Consider the following 25,586-nt stretch of genomic DNA (forward strand, 5'->3'; position numbering starts at 1 on the left):
ACCCAGATGAAATTGAAAAGCACAAAAGTTCATTAGTATGTATGTGCGCATGTGTGGATGTGTGTGTATACTTTATTAGAAACTACGAAATTCTGTGTGGGATTTTAAAATCTTTCTATCCATTTTTTTCTCTCATTTACATTTAAGAGTAAACACTTTCCAAGAAATAAGAAAAGCCATTCTAAAAACCACATAAGCAAAAAGCTCTAGTAAACACATCTTATATTAGAAGTGACCATGGCTAGGTAACAGAACATGTTTGGGGTTGGTAATTTCCACCCGTCTTACGTTCTGTTCCCACAAAAATCATTTGGCAAGTGCTGACTCTTGTTTCCTTTGCTGTGAGTGAGTAGCGTGACTATCAACATCTGATTCTTGTCTGTTGCTTACAGAGTCAGAAAATGCTCCAAAGAGTTTCTTGTGCAGTGGGTATATTACTCATGTAATTATTTGGTGGTTAAAAGTTAATATCGGGAATAATTTTATACAAATCCTGGGTCCACTTGTGTTATACAGTATCTTTCTGCCTCAGAGTGGTGAAAACATACAAATTTCATGAATGAACTTCTACATGGCATATTTTGTTTTATGTTATTTTGTTTCTTGTTCAGACTGAAATACATACATTTTAGGGATCAAAATGTACTTCAGGCATCAAGCAAAGCATAAACACTTCACAATCAGACTGGTAGATTGCATATTTTGGATTCCAATGATCAATCAACTCAAGTCAAACATAGTGCTAAAACATAAATCTGTACTCATCATTTCATTCACAGTTTCTGTGGGGAAAATTTCACTATACTTGCATATAAATGTTTATGCTTATTTATTATAAAACTTTGAAGTAATTTTAAGAAAACTTTTATGTATTTAACAAATATTTTATCTATTTAACTGCATTTTTCTTCTTTCCCATGGTGATAACATCTATTTAGGTGAAAATATCATTGAGTTCCCTGATCGTTTTGTGCCCCTAGTGTGCTCATCAGAGTAAAAAATAACACCAAGATAGACAGACCTATCTTCAAACAGGTCTCTGACTGAAGGTTCATTCTCTAGGTCCTCGTAGAAATCTTCATGTCACATATATTTCTTATTATAACATATTCCAGATAGCATTCTCTTGCTTTGATTATTCTATGTCTATATGTAGGCACATATTTTAACATTTAAATTTTTTAAATATGCTAGAACTTTACACTAATTATTCATCTTTTTCCCAATTCTAATGCCACATTTTTATGCTTTATGTAATTTAACTGTACCCAGAGACATAGAGTTCAGGTATATAGTTAAATTGTATTAAAATCCTTCAAATCCATGTTTCAGTTCTCTTTCTATATCATCCTTGCTTATGTTGAATTTTTGTAGCAAATTGTATATAAAGATATTTTGGGTAAGACCTAGATTATCTATGATGTTAATAGGCAGAAAAGCACTGTTAATATACTTTGCTTATCCTTGTTACCAGTTCCAATAAACTGTATTTGCTACACTTATAACCATAAGGTCTCTGCTGTGACAGCACTTCATCTGTGGGAACATTTAGGAGAGCATTTCTGGCTTTCATAAAGCTGGAAGAATTTGAATATCAATCACAATCATTTTGATAAATTGGTCCAGTGCCCCAAGGGACATTCCTGGAGATAAAATGCTTGTTGGTAATGATCTGAATCTTGTACTAGTTTCACATAAAATAGGGCAATGTGTTTTTACATGGTTTTAACATAAATTAAAATTTTCAGAACTAACACTACTATGAGGAGGGAAAATAAATATTGCTTTATTCATAACTCTATTAAAAGTTGTTTGTTATTTTTGGAAAATTGTGATACTGAGAGTTACATTCTTTGGGGTACCTTTGTGTTGGGTGGCCAAGACAAAAGTTTGGAGTTCAGGTCACAGTCTGGATTGTATCTATCATTTGAAAATATGAAAACTAAGAGATTTGGGTCATTTTTTTGTCAGTTTTGGGGCCAAATATTACTAAATTTGCAGATAATTGTAAGAATCATGTTAAAATGATGAATAATATTTCTTTTAAAATATTTTGCTTCATTATTCTGTGCATGTGCAATGATGTATGAAGTGAAAATCTGTGTGCTACACAACTAAACATCTAAAATTCTTGGTCTTAGGATCACCTGTTGGTGTTTAATCTCATCCTAATAACTCTGGAGATCTGCAACATTTTTCAAGACATTTTTGTAATGTCTAGATGATCATTTACTTCTTCAATTCATTTTCTCTTTTTCATTACTTAAGAAAGCATATAGTTTGCAAGTCATTTTTAAAAATATGAAGATAAATGTATACTCCAATATCTAGTGGTAGTTTTTCTTCTGTGCAATTATTGTTGTATTTTATCACACAGAGAAATATTTTGACAGGATGTTTAAAATTAAGGGTCAGGTCACTGTGAGAATCTGATACTTTCTAATTTCTCCCTAATTTTTCTTGGTATATGATTATTTTAATTATTTTCCACTTTTAAGATTCATATATTTCCAATCTTTTATTATTAATTCCAAATACCATTATTTTACTATGAACCCATATTTCTGCTCTATCATTTTATTGGTTTGCATAAGGAATGTTTTCTCCTGTCTTTAATGGTTTTAAAGCACAATATATTTCATACATATGATTAATGCATTCTATCTTCTAGTGTATTTATAGCTGAACACTAGCATTTTCAAAGAACAATAATTTGATTATAAACTGGTTTCCTTTTTATTTCTCCTTTATATTACATTTAGGAAATCATGTAGATCTTTTACATATAGGTTAAATTGCCTCTGAATTTCATTACAGGATAATAAAGTAAGTATAATAAAATATTTGTTGAAACAAGGAAAGATCATGTCTGATATAGATGTGAAACTGAAGAAAAATCATACATTTTTTTTATGAGTTTGAAATTTCATCCAATCACTATTTTAGCTTTTCATATTTACTGTTGGAAAAATATTCGAATGGTTTCTCCAATCTATTTTCTTTTAAACTCTTAGTCTGAGAGAGCTATCTAGATATCTAGTCTGAGAGAGATAGCTAGTCTTAGAGAGAATCTAGATATTTTTAAGTTGATTAATTTAATAATTTCAGCATAATTTAATATATTACTTAAAGTAACTAATGCACACTACTTAGATTGGGAACTGAAATTTATTGCATCTTGTGAAATAAAGATAATTATGCTTCTGTTGAACTTGAATCAGATTTTCATATGTAAAAGTCTTCTAGAGTCTTCAAGAGTATCAATGTTGGGTTAAGTTTCTCTAAAATCTTATCTAAATTCCAAGAAAAATGTCCATTGCTTTATGGTAGGAATTAACAATATCCTTATTTCACCAATTCTAAAATTAAACTGACAGAATATGAGGCCAAATGGACCTAAAAAACAAGGACTATAAATCAGAATACAGGCTTTCCTACCTCCTAGGTCTATATTCAGAGAGGCCTTTGTAGAGGATTTAAAGGTGAAAGGCAGCCTCACTGAGAGGGATTATGAACAGAAGGAATTTAGGATTCTAATGAAAGATAGGAGAATAGCCTGAAAAACAAAGTAAGTGAATTTAAAGAAATTTAATAGGCAGAAGTAAGAGAAGTAATAGCTTCAACTGAAAGAAATGTAAAACTCAAAAGTATACAGTAGGACTAAATGTTCTTTAGAGTAACATTTGCAAGATAGATAACTAGATTAAATTATTTAATATATTAGAAGAGGGGGGAAAACCATGATCAAATAAACTAAACCAACATCTGGATAAAGTTTTAATATGTTTCAAGTATCTGATTAAATATAAAGTAGGACAATTTACAAAGAATTACTCTACATTTAGAGATCAAGCTAGAGACTAAAGCAAAAACTGGGGAAAAGTTTAGGTTAAAAAATTTAAAATTTACATGATTATGATATTTAAATATATTATGTGTTATGATAAATTAAAGTAGAATTTACTCACTTTTCAACAATGCTATAAGTATAGATAAGTACTCCATATATATATTATTTTAAAAAATTATTCTTGAGGGCAAAATGAAACAGGAAAGAAGAAAAACAAAAGGATTCAGTATACTTTTGAATCATCATGTCTGTGTACAATATTTCGTAGGACATTGAGCTTACTTGATTAAAGTTTAAAAGAACTCAAATTGCTGAAGTGGCTTAACATTGAAGAAAACATTAAGTAATTAAGCCTTCTATAAGAACTTTGTTAGTAAACATAAGCCAGTAAGTTTAACCTGTAAAGACATGTATCAGAAATAATCATCAAATCACTTGCATTCAGAATCCACAATTTCTGTTCCAGCAGATGACATGTAATTTAAAAAGGAAAACAGTTGTCACTGAAAAATGAATTTGGAAATCCTTATAAGATCACAAAATTCTGGGTAATGGCCAATGTAACTTATGTGAAACAAGTTGTATCAAATTGATTTATTTCCCTTATGAGTCTGATGTGTTTCCTGGCTAGCATGCAGGTGAAAGCTATAATAAATCTTCACAGTAGTTTTGTTTCTGACTCACATGACAGGTTCATACACAGTTGGAAACTAAACATACCAATATTAGAAAAATGTAGGGCTTCTTAAGAAAATAAGGAAAAAGACGTAACAGAGGGACAAAATTTTATCTATGATATTTATTAGAATAAATGGAGTAAATTTTGTATTGATGATTTAAAAGGCAGGCCAGAGAGAATAGCCACCATGATTAAGGTTAAAAAGTTTATGAATGATTGGGATAAGATTACCCCTCTCACATGTTAAAGAAATTATTAAAAATTATAATACATAATTACACATATATTGAATGTGCAGTTTATTTGAAGTAGCTTTTTCACTCCTTGATAATAGGTTATACTTTCTCAAAAAGACACCTCTGGTGTTATTTTAAGAAGACAGAATATGAAAGAAATTTATTAAATGAAACAAAATAGATTCCAAGAAGAAGGAGAAGTAGAAATTATTTTATTTTGGAAGAAAAGTACCAATTTGCTGTGTTCATGTTGTAATGCTATATTAAATATTAGCATAGCCAGAGATACTGTATCAGTATCTCTGTCCAATGGAGATAGATGAGAGGAAAGAAGAGAATATTTCAGCAAGAGGGATTTAGGCTGGCTCTTTGTGCAATAGGAACTAAAACGGACTTCCCAAGACAGTTAAAGAATGGCCTCTTCTGGAGATAAAGATGCTGGTACGACTTGTGCAAAGGAATCAGCCAACACCTCACCTAAAGGGAAAAAACCAGATGATGTTGAAGACCTTCCAAATGTATTCCTAAATTACTTATTTTGTTTTGTAATAAAATGATTTTTGGTTGAATTAATTATTGAAATCATTAATTATAATTTTGCATTTTGTATACAAAGCAGTTTAGAAATGTTTTTTATTTTGTAATTTTAAAAATTTAATCTGTTTTAGAAACAAAGCCGAAATGTTTAAAACCTCACTTAATACATTATGAAAATATTAAAGGAAGGCTCTTAAATATTGTTTAATAGCACTCAAGGCTAGAACATGAAGGAATAATGAAAACTTGGGAGTGTATATTTACATTAAAGTTTTATTAAGTTTGCAAATATTTCCTCCAATTTAGGGGTTTAACTTTATAATTACTAATATGTTAAAACTTTCTACAATGATTTAGGAAATATTAATCCCAAGTTCTGGCATATATTCCAAATTGTTTTTGAATTGAAATCTGGATTTTAAAAGAAAAAAATGTTTTTATTCAGACTATTGCTATTGCAAGGTAGTAGAAGGGAATTGAAGATGAAGAGTTCATTTGATGAATTAGTTTATAAAATTAAAAACAAAATGACTGCAGTTTTCAGGTAGGTGAACTATTAATTTCAACCATGAGCCAGTCTAATTTTCTATTTATTGAGAGAAAAAAAGATTCATTCTACTTTAAAAAAAACATTGGAAAATTAATATCTTCTAATTTACTGCTAATTGTTAAATACTAAACCTGTTATATTTCACACAGGCAAGTTGGCAAGAGCTGTCTGTATGCTGTTTCTTGAGGTTACATTCTCAATTGTGTAACTAAAATCATCACCCATAGCTGACACTAATTTGTTCCCTTTTAAAAATCACACTGGACAGGCCAAGGACAGAATAATTATGTACAAAAGATAAAATCCCATCCCACTATTAGAGGTAATCTGCAAAGACCCTTATTGAAGTGCTTACAAAATAAAGTTTGGAGGGGTAAGGGGAGACTGCTACAATTCCATTATTTTTAAATTATCCTGGACTGCTGACTAGAAAATATTCTTGGTTTCCATTGTTATTAATTCATAATCAACACCAGCTTTGACTTCTTTAAGGAAGCAATTGAGAAACCCAAACATAAAACTGCACAGTGGTTAGAATACCAATGACATATAGAAGTGGCTAATACGGTAAATTGTAAGTAATGATGGTTACTGGTGGAGACGTGTTCATGCAACACACATGCACAAAATGAGTCACTGTCACCATTTGCACATCCACATCAGCATGCATGGCCTCAATCAAAAGACCAAACCAAGAAGTTTCAATTTGAAAAGAATAATATGGCTTTCATGTTCTACTGTGATATAGTAGATAACCGAAATGAATTTCAAATTTTCAGCCAAATCCAAATTTAGTCAGAGTGTTGTCCAATTCAACATTATCCTATGGGAGCTGTAGGTGAAGCCATTGATTTCAGAATAATATAGAATATGATTAAAGAATGATTAAATGACTCTCATGCATGTACAGTATACTACTACAGTAAGCTTAAAACCATACCCCCTGCCATCCAGGAACGTGAAACTAGTTTTAAGGAAACAAAAGAGGAACAAATGAAGTGACGCTGTCATATAGCACTTTTTTCATTTTTTAATTTAATCATTAACAATTTTCCCCAAGATAGGCTATGTGCTTCTTTCACACTGAAATATATTTAGCTTTATATTTGTTTATTTCCAAATGATTTAAATATTTATGAAATGTTCATTGTAAACCTACAGTTTCACTTCTTGTAGAAAAAAGGTGTTCATAATTATTTTGATGACACAGCTGAGAAAGTAACAATGTCTCCAGCAAAATCAAGCCATGATGTCTCCACCAGGCACCTGGACTAGCTAAGGGCAGCATGGAGTTGTGGCACTGAACAGGGCATACAGCAGGCAAGTTAACATGCCGAGTAAAGGGGCACTGTAAGCATCAGATGGTGAAATTTGACTTCGTACATTACCTTTGACATTGCGACCATTGTCTGTTTTGAGCGTATAGGGACAAAAAAGAGAGAAACATAAAAAGAAGACTAAAATTATCTTACACACACTGAATTGCCTTTGTAAAAACAATCAGAGAAAACAGAATGTGATGACTGAAATGTATTTTTGATTGAAATTAACACTGTATATTATTCAATCAACTAAATGCATGCAGTAGAAATATCTGCCATCATAAACATTCTTGGAGAAGTATGGGAAATATTTATTTTAATTAATTTCAATGGATTCCAAGGCACAGATTTTATAATTATGACAGTTTGGAGAAAGACAACCACAGTTGCCGGCAGTTGTGATAATCTTCAACCTTGTCAGATGTCAATTTTGGTTTCCCCGAAAGAATCACTCACAATCACTTACATAGGAAGATCACGTATTTGGGATGTTAAATGTTTTTGTATAATGTAACCTAGTGTGTTAACGAGGAAAAGTGTTTCTAAAATAACAGTTTAATAAACCAACTTGCATTAATCATAATTTTATTAATTGTCCCCTACTCTAGAATGCTCTTCAATGTATATTTTGAATATAACAGTAACCAAAAAAGTCTTTATTTGGCAATAATAATAACAAAAACTCAGTGAATTTGACCTTATGCGGGAAATGTGTATGTCTTTTATTGATAGGATTTTTTATATTAAAATGGGCTGTTTTCAAGTCTTAGAGTGGTGTTTTTAGATTTATTTCAAGATTGGGAGTCTAAATTTTGAATACATGTTGCAAACAAAATATATATTACTAGCTTTGAAACACATAAGCTCAAAATGAACTCACATCAAACCAATCAAATATATCCAAGATTTGAAAAATCTGTTTAACATTTAGTGGACAAATATATTATCACTATACACATTTAAAATCCTAAAATATATCATAATTATTTCAAAGCTTATTTCTGCAGTAATCCCAATAGTGTAGCATATTGAATTAGTAGAACAGACTTGGTATGGATATAGATACCTAAATAGAATGTTGCATTTGATGACAATTTTCTTCCCTCTCTGAGGGAATCACAAAAAGTGAATTGGGACAAGAGAAGAGATTTTGATAACACAGAAATAATTTCTTTGTCAGGAGCTTGGTCTAAAAGACATTAATATAATAACTTCCTGCAGGCAGTTAAAATTATAAATATATGCAACAAACATAGAAATTACAAGATTTACAAATGCTCAGAAATTTACCAAAAGGTTACATTATGTTGATGTTTCAAGGTGTAGTGAAAGGGCTGTGCGTAATACTAAGATCTGGTTATTGTTCCTCCATGGAAATGTAAGTGCACACATTAAAGAAGTTAGAATCTTATCTAGCAATTTCATAGACTGATTTCGTGACTTTTAAATCTAATGATAAAACAATCGAGATTTGTATTTTATACATCTATTGTTTAATTTTATTTTCCTAGTAATACATTTTTATTGAATTTACAAATGGTACACTAGAAAAAGAAATCAGGTGCTTCACCAAGATGGTTTGAAAAGTACAGTCCTAGGATGCTTGAATAAATGAAAGGATTATATAAACAGTTATGTACTAATAATATATTTGCAAAATATTTAAAGTTCTGCAAAGATAGCTTATACAGGTAAAATGAAACATTCTGAATGCAAAATTGGTGCATGTAGAAATTAACCTTTTAGCCCCATTTCATGGATTCATAAAGTTAAAACCAATTGTGTGGTTTTCCATCTATTTTAATCAATAGCACAGGTTTAAAAAATATATAAAATTATGTTGCCATAGGAAATAAAGTCTCTTATATGTCTATGATTTTGTAACTAAAATTGTGCTAAAGCTAAAATATAAAATGACCTCTAAATGTATTAATCTGTAGTCACATGGTGACTGTTGCATCCCAAGGAAGTGATACATTTTCTGAAGGGTAGAGGAGGAAAACTGAGGGTGATCTTAATGCCAAGTGTCCATGCATAGTACTTGTACCTAAAATTAAATATTAAGTAATCTTTTCCTATAATTATATCAGTAATTGTGCACTGAATGGAGACTTCATAGATTGAAAGCAATGAAGTTATAAGACCTGGTCTAAGCTACAGAGAGCCACTGTCAAAACAAGGATGGAATCTATAGGGGGTACTGATTATGTATCAGTTTGATTTTCAAATTTCATGTTGCTGAATGTCATTGTCTTGTAACTCAAGTTATCACTGGAGAAATCTCTGAAAGGACACTCGTTGAAGAGTTGGTATGTTTTCTAAAGATGATTATACTAGCTGGACTAACTAAAAAATACATTGCTCATTTGAACTGTATTAATGAATTTATGGTTGTTGTTCAGCCATAGGATCCATTGCTTAAGGGTCAAATTACATAGGTTTCGTTCTGGGCGGGGAATACTCAGTCCATCATTACTAGAAGGTAAAATTCTTTAGATGATTATCTGGTCTTGGAATTGTCTTTGATTTTATTTTCCCTTTGACCTTCTTTGGACTGCAGATTAAAATGGGTGGACTAATTGCTCTTGTGAAGTATTGTATATAGTTTCTCAAATCTATCTTATAACAAAGTATTATTTCTGTTTTGAGATTTTAGTTTATCTTGTTGAATTTTTTTTCTGCCAACTAATTTTCTTTCAACTTTTTTACCTTTTCTACTTCACTGTGGTCTTTCTTCTATATAATTCCAACCTAAAGCATTGATTTAAATTCGAAATATCATGGAACAGATAATTCATTTCTTGATGTGTGTGATTTTGCAACATACCTGTGAGCACGGTTTCTGCAATGTCAAACCATCATTTTTTGATTGTCTGCCATAAAATGGGCAGATACATCTGATAAGACTGCAGAACTAACTCTGCAGGGCTTCTCAGGCTAGGTCTCACAGCAACACAGTTGCTATGTGTATATTTAACAATGGTAGATGTATAAGATGCAATACGCATACAATATAATATATATATGTATATATATATACATATATATATATATGAGAATACATGAGCTTTGAACACTCAAGTATGAAATATTTCATTTTTGTGGGTTGGGTAGGGAGAAACAGGTGCCTGTAGCTAAGTGTAGTGTGAAAAGGAACAAAGTGGGAAGAACATTTTAGGCAGAACAATATAATCAAGGAAAAAAAGTCATGATAAGTTTTTGAGCACCGGCATATTATTTTGGTGAGGCTTAGAACAGAGTATATATTAGAGGAGGCAGCCTTGTAAGGGCAAAAACTGAATCTTGAAAAGCAGCTGGTCACATAGTGAAGGCCCCAGTTCTCCCCTTACTGAGGAGATTTATGGTAAGATTTCTGTTATAAAACGACAACTGGCAACACCACAGGTGATGACTGCACTTGCAGAGATGGTTACCAATGGACAGCAGGTCTCCTAAGAACCCAAATCTGTGGGAATCAGAGAAGTGGGCCTCATGTATCCAATCCATGCAGAGTACTCTGATTCTCAGACATGTTGGAGGAGTTCAGTGACTCACAGATCCTTCTTATAGTGAGATCTCAGGAAACACGAGGGAAGGAGGAAAAATGTAGCATGGATTTGATTGTGGACTCTAGGAACAGGCAGACCTGGGTTTGAAGCCAGACTCTGACACTGACTAACTAGTTCTGTAACCTTGGGTCAGTTATTTGTTTAATATAACTAAGCTTCAATTTCTCATCTATAAAATGGGGCTTAAACTGGTTCCTAATTTACAGAGTTGCTAGGAAAACTAAAAGAGAATTACAGTGTGTTAATCACTTGCATTGCCTTAGGCATAGTGAATACTCTATTAGTGTATCCACCATCATGTCAATGATGAGTTGTTTCTGTGAATGTTTTTATAGATTCCCTACTTTCACCACTGGCTAATATCAGAATGTAAACACAGAGAGAAGCCAGAGAGAAATACATAAATTCTCACTTTGTTTTTCAAGTTGCTTGGTGGGTCCCTTCCCCAATATTTCCTGCTCCTTCCTCCTATCCAAAGTGTCTGTCAGTAAATCACATTTTCTAGCCCTCCATTCAGAGAGAGTTCATGGAAAACATAGCCCTGTGACTGTGGCACACCACTTTATCCTATCTGGATGTGATCATTTGCTAAACACAGCAAAATTAATTATGTTTGAGATGAGAATGTTCATCATCTAGACTCATCTTGTATTAAGCATCAATTAATTAGCACTCCATGTAATGGGCAGATAAATGGTTATCATACTATTTCAGAAACACAGATAAAGAAGCCAGAAGAAACCAAATTGCTCACTAGGGTTCAAAGAGAAAATTAAAAACAACTCTGAATGTAAGACCTACATTTTTAATAGGCTTTAATCATAAGTTTTCTCCCAAGGCACAAGGATTAATGTTGGTACTAAAATCAATATGGAAATAACCCTTCACTACTCATTAAGGTATGTTTCTAAGTTAAACAAACAGCAGCAACATACCTTCACTGGCATGTCGGTCTCTAAATATGTTCTTGGGGTGAACACTGAATCCCTCCATGTCCTGGACTGAAGATGCCCTCCTGATACTGCAGAGGCTTTCCCTTGATCTGGAATGGGTCAGTTGGGAACTCGATTGCAGCATGTCAGGGTAGAGTCGGTCCCATTGCCTTTTGGGAGAGGAATGGTCAAGAGGTCCAGATATATTCACCAGGGGAGAGCATTTGCTGGGCTGTATCAAGGCTTTTGTATCATCTGCTTCGGAAGGACTGCAACTTTCTTTTGTTGGAGACTTGAAGTGCTTCATGGCTACTGAATCATCACTGTGTTTAGATGAATCAATTACGACCACGTCAGGGTCTTCTTGTGGTAAGGACTGCTTTCTGTAAGAGAGAACTCTCAGACCAGGGAACTTGAACCCAAAAAGTTTCCCTACAAATGGAAACAGGAAAGAACATTATTACAAGACAGTGGATATATCCTTTAAACAAAACAAATATTGCTGACTCCTATTTAAATGGAGTCAGCATGGAAAAAAGAATTAGTAATCAATACATAGCTATTGATTGAATGAGGCATTGTCAGTTGGACCAATATGAATTATAAATAGTAAGAAAATAGCAAATTATATTTTATCTGAAGATTAGATAATATCTCAGTAACATGAAAACATTATTTAGATGACAAGAAACTTTTATTGTTAATAAACTAAAATGTTTATTCACTATACAGCCACAGGTTAGATAGGAAAAGGAGAAATGACGAAGCCGAAGTGGAGGAACAAGTGGAGAATGAGTATGCTGGATGTGTGTGTGGTAGAGGTTAGTATGTTGAGAGAGAAAGAGAAGGAAGCGAGAGTGGCCCTCACATTTGGTAAAGGTTTGTACTGATGATGTTGTGAGTTGAATTAGGATTGGAAAAGTAGGGTCAGCTGTGAGTCAGAGGCTCCTCATTCCACTTGGAATTCTTGAAAGGTTTTTGGTTTCCAAAGAGGTGTATCATAAAGTTAAGAAGTTCCTTTTTCCTGCTTTTTGTTGTTATTGTCGTTGCCATTTGTGAGTTTAGCATGAAATGTTATACATATCTCAAAGTGGATGATGCATAGAAGGGCAACTAAATATAAACATTAGAAGGTGGAATTAGAAATTTAGATATTAGTTAATAAATATATAGACCTTAGACCATTCAACAATAAAATATCTAAATAAACAGATTGGTAGGAAAAATTTCAAATTAAAACAAGAGGATATTATTTTTATTCCCTTCAGTTTATCAGTAAAACAAAAAAAAGAAAAAGCTCATAACATGTATGACTTATGACTAAGAATGCTGGTAACCATTCTGACACTTTGCTGGTAGGATTGAAAGACATCTGAAAATATCTATTAAATAAAAAAATATGATTTTCATTTGGCTCAGCAACTCACATATAGGATACTGCAAAGGCATAAAAACTGGAAAGAGGGCCGGGGATTTAGCTCAGTGGTTCTGCTGCCTGCCTCGCAACTGCAAGGTCCCATGTTCGATCCCCGGTACCAAAGCAACAACAACAATAAAACAGAAACAAAAAACCTGAAAAGAGTCTGAATATCCATTGGTAGGAGAATGGCTGAATAAATCATGGCATTTTTATACTGTAGAATCATGTGGTACAGTAGTCTTAACTAAAATATGTACATGCTTCAATTAAAAGATTGTTTGGCTAGGGATTTAGCTCAGTGGTGCTGCCTCCTGCCTTGCAAGCACTAGGTTCCAAGTTTGATCCCCAGTACAAAAACACAAAAAAACTCATGTTGTTAAAATAGTGTTAAATTAAAAAGCAAATTTGAATCCATGTGTTTATGACAATATTTTCATTAAATACAGCAAAAGCCTGTATTTTTCATATAAGTTTTACAGTAGCAGAGAAATATGTGGAATAACACAGTGCAAACTTTTAATATTGATTAACTTAATGGAATAGTTTGGAAATAGAAGGTTATAATGTACTGCATATTTCTTATATATTTCTACTGTTTATTATATCAAGCATGAATTCTTTTATACATTTACAAATAAGAATAAAATGTAAAATATCTACCATTCAATAATATGAAAAGATAAGAGAAAGCATCCAAACAAATTTGTAATCCGAAATTTCTCTAAGTTTTATTTACACAAATTCAGCTTTTAAATTCTAATACTAGGGTATTAGACTGGGTCCATATCATCTCTGGCTGCATGGGTGCGTGTTGCTTTTCTGGCCAGTCAGCTTGTGTGTTTGGCTTATAATATTTTCTTACATTCTTAAATGTCTAGGTACTATGTTCTCTGAAAATACATTTCAAATATATTTGTTATGAACTGTTATTCAGTGAATTAAAGATGGCTGTAAAACTTGGAAAAACATTCTCAAAATTCATGAACTTTTCTCTATTTTGAATTCATTCTTCCAGTCAATGGTCTTACCTACATAATAGATTTTCAGCTCTGTCTTTAATCCAATGACTTCTAAATTTGTGTCTTCAGATCAGACCTCTTCTCGGAGTTTTACACTTGTATATCTAATGAGATCATTAATATATTCATTTTGAAATATTAAAGATACCTCCAAATTTTATAGGAAATGCCAATCTCATGATCTTTCCCTCTAAACTCAACCCTCCCTTATTGTTAATGACATTATAATCTACCCTGTCAGATAAATTTGAAACGAGGGTCATTCTAGATACTGTTCTGTCTTTCGCTAATCTCTATATCCAATTGATGTCAATCCTCTAATTGTGTTCATTTTACCTCCTGGATATCTTTCTAATGTTTTCCCTTCTCTTATCTCCTCTGTTCTTCCCCGTCTAAGCTACTATAATGACTCATCTAGTTCTTTGCAATAAGATGCTAATGACGTTTCATATTTACATCATTTTCCATTTTTCAAAAATAATTTTATATTTAAAGAATTCACAACTCATCATGCTTATTACCCTCCACCCCAACTTCCTGCTTTGGGACTGAAGACAAAACTATCAGCACCCTGAAATTTGAGATATGCTCCTTGCTTTCTAGAATTCAGTGACAAGACTTTTTAATTGCTCCGGAGGCCTGTGCTTCTTTCAGAGTCAGGGCTTCCTTCTGTTTAATCTTTTCTTTCTGCCTACTAAGCTCAACCTTTAGGCTTTAGCCCCAGTGTTATTTCCTTAGAGAAGATTTTTCTTCCTTCTGAACGAGGTTAGCACCCTTTCATAATTTTCTCCACTGTTAATAAGGTTACACATTGATTTTCTGGTTAACATTTCCCTCCCCAACAGGAGTGGAAGCCTCCTATGGAAAGGGCCCAGTCTATTTTGTTCCCAATTGGAACAAAATGCCTGAGCATGGTAAATGAGTTTCCACAGACAAGTTCTAAACTCAACTGATGATGTGCTCAATTTTCACTGTGAATAAAATGGAATATTTCATTGCTTTGCATAATTAAATAATCTTAACTTCTAGAACTTTATGTACTCATATTTACTAAAACTAATTGATAAAAATTCAATACTCATGGAAATAGAGAACTCTGTATTATGCCCTATATACCTCATACAGCTCTCATTGCTCAAATCATCTTTTTAGAGATACTATTGATTGCTACTCATTCTAGAGAACACCTAGAAGTAACTTCAAGCTCCTCATCACCTACTAAAATTTATATAAAATATGCATTACAGAACATTTTAGAACTAAATAGGTTAATTTATTATTGTAACATTTCAATTTGTAGTCTAGTAGTTAGCAGGGTTAAATATAATCAATAGGGTTTATCTCTATAGTAAAAGAAGACACAATGCAAAGATAAATACCAACTGAATTCACCATTAAACTTTGAATTGATAAAGGTGAGAGTAACCAATCTCTACAAACAAGATTAAATATCAGTGTATGACGACAATTGTTTTGCAAGGATTCTTACATATTTCTATTAACAGATTTTATATGCTCATGTAAATTGCTAAGTTAAAAATCGGTGAACTGCATCATAGTCATTTGATTACTTTTTAATGCACATGAAATTGAATTTTAAAGTAGTTTACAAATCAATTTTGCAAGCTTATTACAAAGCAGTGAAGGTCAATGTCTGCTTTTATTCATTCTTTATCAATTACATTACCCTCCTCCTTTAAAAAGTGGTTCACTGGATTTCTTAGATTAATGACCACACAAAGCATTTAGTTTGCTCCTGTAGTTTAGTCATAGCCAAGGTGGTACAGATGGTCATTTCTACATCACTAGGCTAATATGACCATGTTATATTGCATTATAGATTTAGTGGTCTAAAGGTAGCTCATCTGGAAAGAATGCACATTGAGAAATTGTTCAATGCTAGCACTTTCAGGCAAGAAATGTAAAATATACATAAGTGCACTTTTGTTATGGATCTTAACACTAAAAGTGTTATTTAAATAAAGTATCATATTTTCTTTCTAAGTTGCATAATTAAAAGAGATACTATTTGGCCTCTTATCATCTGAAATGCTCAGTAAATCTCATATAAGAAAAATAGAATAAGAGTTTTTACAACTTTTATGCATTCCCAGAAAGAACCATAGGTAATGATTTACTATTTACATAAACATGGTTTAGTTTGGACACACCATTTTTTAAAATCTATAAAAGTTTAGAGTTGACACAGTTGCTCACATTTAGGAATGTTAGAAATAATCATCTTTCTTAGTGGAAAAACAAATGTTTTGCAGAAGTCTACATTTACTTTTAATCATTGAAATTCTTCACAACTGTAAGTTCCCAATCATTTCCTCATTTCAATTTCTCATCACTTCTACAAACCCTTAAAGTTTTGATTATCTAGTAATTTTTAGGCCAATAAAAAAGTAAAAGCATTTAACTCTTGCTTTGTTCTGCTTAGTTGAATTACGGGCTGAAAAACAGAGAAAAGTAAGTGTGAGTAGTCATGCAGACTAGAGATGTGGTGAGGAAAAGAGAGGGCTTGTTTTGTGTGCGTGTGTGGGAGAGAGGATAAGGAATGCTGGACAAACCACAAGCGGAGGTCTTCCCCCCATGAAGTATTAAGGGTGGTCAGAGAGTATCTTCAATTAGAATCCTGAAAATAAACTGTCCAAAAGGTTTAATGGGGAGTAATTTCAGGACACATATCTATAAGGAAGATAGGCTTGGGAAGAGGAAGCTAAAACTGCTTTCTAAATGTAACTGACGCTTCAGCCAAGTCTCTGGGAACTTGGAGCTGGAACAGTCCTTTGGCGTCTCTGCTGCTGCTGTAATTCTCTTGTCCTGCTGTAGCATTAACTCCTCTTTGACCTCTGCCTACTGCCTTAGGAGTCACATTACATCTGGACTCCAGTTTGGTGTTATACTCACTGCTGCTAAATTGAAGCCAAAGTATTTAGTATTTGTGTCTGCATCATCCAATTACTGAGTACAGTCACCCCATGGGAAAGGCTATAATCTAGGGCAAGGCAGTTTCTGCCTTTGATTACAATTCTCAGGGAGGGCAGAAGCTTTGTGCCCACAGCAGTCAATGTTTTGAGCAGTTGTGCTGTTCCAGTCCTGAACAAGATGTCTATGTTGTGTGCCACAGTGTCCAGGATACAGAATAGATAATTACCTTTGGTCTGAAAAAGTTATCATGTGAATTAATTCTACTGTCAGTTATTATCACATAAAATAAGGATTGTGAATTTATAACGATGTACCTTTCTAAAGTCAGGGTACTCACAAGACTGACACTTGAATTGGTAGCCTTAAAATCAGCATGAGAATTTCCTCCAGCCAGATAACTGGATGTGCACAGAAACATAATTTTAATCCCTGAGTCAAAGAGAACAAAAGATCACATTTGATGAGAGAAACAAGGAAGATGATCGACATAGGTGCTTTTCTTTTTAGGGAGAAAACTTTCATAGAGGTATCCTACAAGACAATGAGCCTCTCCAACTGCTAAAATGTATAAGAAGATGTACAATGCTGCCTATGGCTGCTGCAACAACCCAGAATATTGTCAAAGAAGCTGTCATTAGTAGCTAAACCTGGGAAGTACCATTCTGTGAATTCAGTATTGGTTAAGTGGAATCCCAGTTCCTCAGTAACAAATGAACTAGCATAGCCAATGCAGTTTTGGTGCTAGTCACAACAAAAAAATCTCCAGAGAGTCTACTGACCTATTAACCCTGATGTTAAATGCTCTCTTTACGAGAGCAGAAATGATCAGTAATGTGAAAGACTAAAAGTCCTGTGACATTTCCTCGGATGACATTTCCCTGAGAAAGAGCAATATCTTATAAAATGGCAGTGAGTGCAGGAGCAGATTGGAATCTTGAAATAATGTGAGTCTTAAGGCAGAGGTTACAGGGAATTTACTGTGGTAGCAAGTGTGAGGACAATCAGAGCAGCAGTAGGAGCAGTGCACTTGTATGAACAGGTTCAAACATGCTGCTGCTGTCTTAGAGACATGGCTCCCAACTTGGTCAGGTCATGATAAGAGCAAAGAAGCAGAAAAGAAAGATGTAGATAAGGCAGAAAAGGGAGAAGACAGGATAAGTGCTGGGCTGCTTTTAGCCGTTCAAGGTTAAAATCCTGCAATGGGCATAAACTGGAAATTAAAGCAAGCACACAGTGTTATGTATATCTAATTAGGTTTTTATGAACTTAAAATAACTGCTTAATAAATTATTGCATGATTTACCAATACTGTTAGTTTGTCTTTAATAGATTTTTTTTCTTTGCCAAACGGCAAGTTAAAGATTCCATTCAGTGAAAATGATAACATCTTAACTACATTCACCCTAAATGATTGTTCAGTCATCATATTGATGGAGACTCTCTTGATGGAGTGGTCTAAGCACAAAGGAGACAGACACTGGTTTCAAATGCTGTATGAATAGAAATTGGTCTGAATTTGGGTGTCGCTAGGTAACAAAACTTCCAAATGATACTCATATGAGGTGGGCAGAGTCTCTGATTGCCATTCATTAACATCATTGGAAATTGAAGAGATAATACATATTTTTTAACTTCTAGAAATTTTCTTACTTTTAGAAATATGTGCTTTGTTCAAATAGTAGTGAACAATGTGACATAGAACTGATTGCAACTATGACTAAACTTTTCCCAGATTTCTCTTTGTAACCATATCATATTTCTTCTTTTTATATCAAAATTAATCTTTTAAAAGAGGAACCTTTCAAACACAGGATCATAATAAACAGTTATATAGTAAAGCCTTTAATTTAATTTATCTAAATAATGGATTGCTTCTATAGTAATGTTTGCTGAGTGGGGAAACTCTATGTAATTACCATAGTTCTTCATCTAGGAATTAAAGGATGAATTTCAACTCTAGTACAGAATAGTAAAAGCCATTTTATAAATGAGCTACACAGAAAAACTCTTTGTTCCTTAGCTTGGGTCTGAAAACAGATACAAACTTGGTGGAATAAGGTAGCTGTTGAAGCAAATGCATATTTTATGTGTTAATTATTCAAAGTAAGTACAAAGCATATGAATATGTTTTTAGGGCTCATATTAGCTAGATAATTGTATAAATTACCAATTTTTATTTTGTGTATATAAACTTAGTTTCAAAGATTTTAGAATAATTCAAGCTTTTTTCTCAGTAAGCATAAAGATAAAATTCTCTTGGAATTTTGAGAGTATAATTTTAATCATTTCAAAAGTAATGCAATCTCTTTTATAGTATTCAATAAGATTTAATGAAAAAGTCTACTTTTGAAAATTATATCAGAACAAGATATCAGAATTATTATCAGAACAAGATATCAGAATAATAAAATTATCAGAATAAGATAATATAGCACTTTTATTTCATAATATTGTCATGTTCAGATTTCCTTAAAATTCAAGTTTATACTTTTATCTAAACATTACTTGACTTAGACAATGGTTTGCAAACTTTTGGATGTATCAAAATGACATGAAGTATTTTTTAAAGTACAGATTACTGAATTTCTGTGTTTGTTTCAGGTTTTCAGAGGAGGGTCCAAGAACTTGCATTTTAAGCATGCTAAAAGATGAAGCACACTTGGAGACTCACCGATTTGGACAATCTGTCTCTGGCTCATTTAGTCAGAAAAAAAATTACTGAATATAAAAATGACATTCATATATATATTATATATATATATATTCTACAAATATGTATTGGATTCTACAAATATACATATTCTACAAATACGTATTGGATACTTACTATTGACAACATACCAGAAATACATGCAAGAACATACAGTGTCCCTGCTATGAAGTAGATCTGAAGGGAGCTTGGTATTTTAAATAAGGTAGGTGTTCCCCAATTTTTCAAGGCCCTCACTTCCCTTTATATTTCTGTTCCTTGCCTTTTTTATTTTCTTAGTTGTCTATTAGGCAAACAAAATGATCAGTGTGGTAGTAGAGACAGGTATGAGGTGCCACACTATCACAGGGACAGAATGAGGTAGATTTGTCTGGGTGAGGAGAGAATGCTCCACAGGGGAAATATTCTTTGGCATGGTTATACTACAGAAGTTAAGGCATTGTAGAGAAGGGGACACTATTTCATACAGATAAATTGGCATAATATGAATAGTGATTTCAAAGATCCACTACTGAAATGTGGGATGTGATGTGAGATGAGGATAAAGAAGTATCAGAAGCCATATTGTGATAGGTCTTTTGTATCATGCATACACACGGTTTTGGAGTTTTACATGTTTAGACAATACAGAACCATTGTACCAGATATAAATAGTGGAGTATTATGATTCATGCATGGTAGCATTGGGTATAGTCTTTGTTATGGCTTGTGTCTAGATGGCCCTCAAAACCTCATGCAGTCATAGTGGGGATATTTTCAAAGGTGGCTGCATCTAGAATGTGTGATGCTGGGATTAAGGATGTATAATCACTAAATCAGCCCATAGATGGTTTAGCACCACTCTAAGCCCTGTAGCCTAGATAGAATATAAAAGGAGCAGAAAGAATTTACTAAGGTTGTTTGGACTTGCTGCTTGCTGCCTTCTGCCTGCCCTGCTTTGCCATGGATTCTGTCTCCTCTGAGATGCTCCACATTGCCTTGGAGCCAGTCAACTACAGACTGAAACCTCTACAAAATGTGAGCCAAATAAACCTTTCTTCCTTTAACTTTGGGAATGTGTATTTTGTCTCAGTAACAAGAAAAGTAACTAAGACAATCCTGAAGAAAAGATACTAAAACCTAGAATAACAATGAGACTATTGCATCAGCCCCAATAAAATATAGTGAAGGACAGTACAATGTACTACATGAGAGAGATATTTACATGTGCTTGTAAAACTTTAACCACTTTAGTTAGGAGAGGAAAGGATCAGAGAAAAGGAAAAGTTTAGGTTGCCAATATAGTTTCTGGCTTGGGTGGTTTGGATGATGATGTCATTTATAATGAATGAAGAGTTTCTATAGGATGGGTTAAATGGTAGCTGGAGATGGGGGGACATGCTTTAGGTTGAAGTTCTAAGTCTTCAAGTAATACTAAAATCTTCCAAAGGACATATCTAGTGGTTAGTTGGACATATGTGGTTTTAAATTAGGAGAAAAGTCTGAAGAAAGTTATGGTGTGGAGATGGTGATTTGTGAGAAAGTCTTTATCGGATGTGCCACAGATGACGTTGTCCTACAAGGATGTGCAGAGTTGATGAATAGGAATACTCAAAGCAGATCCTGGATATGAACAATATTTAGGAGTGCAGTAAGAGAGGGACTAGGAATGTAGCTCAGTGTTAGAGCACTTTCCAGATTTAGATTTCTAGCATCACAAAAATTATATAAATAAATAAATAGATAAATAAATAAATAAATGGATAGATAGAGAGTGTGGAGAGAAGAGAATAGAGGAACGAGTATGTAAGCAAGTGTTACTAAATGAGAAATTCAGGGATTATGGTTACATAGAATATAAAAGAAATTAGAGAAGGGAATCAAACTTAATAAGGTTCTTTCAACGTAGATGATAACACAGAGTATAGTATGAACATTTCAAGGATAATGAACTGAAGAATGATAGAAAGAGTGGAAACAAATTAGTGAGTATAGAAAACCCAAAATCCTTCAGAAAGAAATAAGAAACATAAGTGAAGGAACTTAAGTATATGCAAAAAATAAAGAGAGATGTAGAATGCAGCAGAATGGAAAACAAATACCCCATTTGAAAGGGGTGGCCAAGATTATGTTCCAGTTTATTGCAAGCATGTGAGATGGATAGCTGGATACTCAGATTGCTTTTTTTTTTAAAAAGTAAGCAAGATATCCTAATTTAATGTGTGACATTCCACTTTTAAAATGTTGGCAACAAATCCAACTAATTAAAACTTTAAGAAATATGATGTGATATAAACAAAATATGTCTGTTGAAGTGTAGGCTATTTATTCTTAGCAGCATGAGTGTGAGCAACAGAGGAAGGAGCCAGTAGAAAACACTGGCACGAGAGGGGGCTATTAATGAAGAGCAGATTTGGAAGAAATGGAAGTATGGGTCCCAAGGAGAGGTTTGAATGTCATTTAGGATTTGTCACCAGGTGTGAGATGCATCTATTCAGGATAAGCTGATTAGGAAATTCTAACCAATATTCCCTCCCTCCCTCAAGCCCTGCCCTGAGACATAAGATGTAAAGTTATCCATGGGGAAACAAAGGAATGAATATGAGGTCAGAGTCATGAGAAGTAAGTGAAGGTTCACAATACTTGCTAAGGGAAAGTGATTGAGAGTCTGGAAAATAGAGTCTTTCACTAGGTAGAACTTTAAGAGAAAAGAGAATGGGACCTAAGAAAAGAGAAGGCAATGTGAGAAGGATAAGGGGAAGGAAAAAGGATTAAAATGTGATATGTACATGGACTAGCTTTCCACAGTGTATTTATTCAATGTTTATGACAAATATGTAAAATAAGCATAAAAGTATTTCACATATAATTTTGACATGTACCCTAATCTTTTATTAACTGGATAAAATTTATTATCTTTCAGAGAGTTAAGAAATCTTAATTTGGGCCTATGTCCTGTTAGAAAATGTTAAATTTTACTGCAGCCTTCATATGTTTTAATACCATATGTTTTGACAGTGATGGCAACAGTTAAATAGACAGTTAAATTTAAATAAAAAGTATTTTACATTGATAAAATGTGTGTGTCATTAGTTAAAGTCTATCAAGGGATATAAATTTAAGGCTTACTTCTATAGTGGCTCAGAGTCTGGTCTTAAAACAATAAAAAATAAAATGCGTTCACTGTGGTTTGAATGTACATAGTAAAATGAAGAATTTTGTTGCATTCAGGTAATACATGTGTGTTTGTATGTATGTGAACCAGAGAAAAATACCAGATTCATGACATAGAAAAGAAAAATATGAAATTCAATTATAGTGTTCAACAATTTAAAATTAAACATTAATAATATTTTGTTTAAAATAGCATTAAAGTTGAAGACCATCACGTTGAACATTAGTAGTGTAAACATAAACTCATAATCTGGTTATCTTCCATATTATATGAATATTGCATAACACCACTAGTCAAGTCAAGAAAAAGGAGAACACATCTTTCCATTTCTATCAGACTCTTTGGCTGTGACTCCTTTTAGTTAATTGGAAAAGTACAGTTTTTTTTTCTTTTCCATTTTTTAATATTTTCACTTTTTAGTTGTGGGAAAAGGAGTTTAATTATATATTGTATTTCATATTTATATATTATGTAATAGTTAATTAACTCAATTTTACAGCGTTTTAATTTTGAAATATCAATTTAATAGGTATATCTATTAAAAATAACATGTTCTGTTTTTGTTTCATTTCAGGGGACATAAGTCATCTATTTGTGGCTGATTCTATATCTTTTACAAAATAATTTGATTTTTTTCTAAAGAAAGCTCCTTACTTTCTTGTGTATGCTTCTGATCCTGAAACTAAATATTGATACCAAGAAACTTCATTTGATACAAAACAAATTTCTTGGTTTCCAGAATTTATTTAGTTCCATTTGTCATAATCTCAATTATGACTTATTTTTATTGTATATTTCTTTTCTATTGTGTTTTTCTTTTCCTAATTATCTGAATTTAATACTTTATTGAAAATGTGTTTTTTGTTCCCCTACCCCTCCCACTTCTACCCCTTTAGATGAATGTAACTGTATTATAAACCTAAAATGTACTAATAAACTTAATGGGAAAAAAATATGTGCTTGTTGTATTGTCAGTCGTATTTTTTTTCTTTATATTGTGTACATCTCAGGAGAGGTAGTTAAACTTGTGAAAACTAACATGTCAAATAATAATTTTTTTCCATTAATCTCACTTAAATTTTACCCTTCTCGGGTACCCATGCCTCATATGTATATTCCTTTTTTTTTTTTTTTTTTTTACTGGGGATAGAACTCAGGACCTTGCACTTGTGAGGCAGGCACAGTGCCACTAAGCTAAATCCCTGGCCCCTTATACGTATATTCCTGAACACACACATTCGTACACATACACACATATACTCCTACATACTTATACACACTTTATTTACATAAAACATTAAGTATTGATTAATGGAAAACATAAGTTTAAAATTTGCTTTTGTGTATATCATCCACACCTCTTTGTAATCATACATTTATTTCACATACTTTTATTCCAGAACATTTTAAATGGTACAAAAGCTTGAAGTTGGACTGTAGGCTTTCAAGTAATGATATTACTATTTTGAAGATTAAGATATGCTTACAATAAGAAGGGTATCTCAATTTGTTCTCCCTCCCTTCTTTCCTTTTTTCCTTTCAAACAACAATGTTAAAAATAGCCAAAAATTGTTACTTATCTTAGACTGGTCTTTAAAGTGTATTTTAAAAGAAAAAAAAATTAGCAAGGTTTGCCAAAGAAGAGCCATAATTGAGGTAAAAATTGGATCATATCAGGAGTTATCAAATGTAATTTGAGTCTTTTAAATTTTCTGCCTGATTTAACAACTGATTCTTCAAAAACTGATTCCGAGTGAAGGAAAATATAAGCCTTGTAATGACAAAAGGATGTAATCAAAACTGATACACTAGTTATAAATAATAGGCCTTTGAGATGTATTGGAAATAATTTTTTCTGCATACTTGAACTCTCTCTAGTGATTCTTTGTGTGACAGCTGCAGCATGGGGAAACCACTCATGTTCAGAAAATAAGGAGTGGAAGCTCTAATGGATTTCTCATGACTTGTCCATGAGATGGTCACTTTAATTTAATATAAAGTTGCAGAGATTGGCATTGTATTCTGGGAAGAAGCATATAGAACATCTTCCATTTTGGAAATGAAAGTTTAATTCTCTATTTGCACTTAAGTTTTAAATGAACACATTCTTTTTTTTAAAAAAAAATCCTCTCTGTCATGCTGCTGAAGCATCTTTTCCTTTTTCACTTCCATCCAATTTGTGGACCACACAAGACAACTATTCCATGGGATAAATGAAAAATATATGAAGACAATGAAGAAACTAAATGAAGTAACTCTTAAAATGATATTATTTATAGTCACAACAAAAATAGCTGGTGACATCAGAAGTTTGCTCCAAGGACTCATTCAATAAGGGGTAGATTTTTTAGTGAAAAATATAACAAAGTCAAAGCAGCCATCAACTTAAAGATACAAGAATTTGGGATACTAATAGGTTTTTACAGTAGTTCAGTTTTATTTCTAAAAGATATCATTTGTGAGATTGTGGTGTTAATGATTTTGATAGAGTTTTTCCCAAGTGTGATAATGTTCAGGGAAAAACACTCAGATATTGGAATCATAGTATATTAATATATTTGTCTCAATAATAGAATATTGTACTAATGTTATTTAGACATAGCTAAGGATGTAATCAATACTATGAAAAAAATTATGTTTACTTTAGTATTATACTTAGGTATACAACATGAGC

At 32.7% G+C, this 25,586-nt stretch overlaps 1 protein-coding gene across 8 annotated transcripts in view; it reads right to left on the minus strand.

Moving 5' to 3' along the window:
• Positions 1-25,586, minus strand: part of Kcnh7 (potassium voltage-gated channel subfamily H member 7) — a 475,266-nt gene that overhangs the window by 133,681 nt on the left and 315,999 nt on the right. For 5 of the 8 annotated variants that reach the window (XM_021265562.2, XM_021265553.2, XM_013076087.3 and 2 more), the window contains exons 4-6: positions 11,679-12,107; positions 7,241-7,261; positions 6,793-6,816 (exon numbers count right to left, since the gene is read on the minus strand). In XM_021265562.2, coding sequence (XP_021121221.1) covers positions 6,793-6,816; positions 7,241-7,261; positions 11,679-12,107 — 474 coding nt within the window. The remainder of the gene's footprint in view (positions 1-6,792; positions 6,817-7,240; positions 7,262-11,678; positions 12,108-25,586) is intronic. The other 3 variants (XM_004835847.4, XM_004835848.4, XM_004835849.4) reach the window with 3 other exon arrangements.

Source organism: Heterocephalus glaber, unplaced genomic scaffold (genome assembly GCF_053883595.1).
Source record: "Heterocephalus glaber isolate CG9 unplaced genomic scaffold, H.glaber_assembly_v1.0 deba00000347, whole genome shotgun sequence".
Lineage (NCBI taxonomy): Eukaryota > Metazoa > Chordata > Mammalia > Rodentia > Bathyergidae > Heterocephalus > Heterocephalus glaber.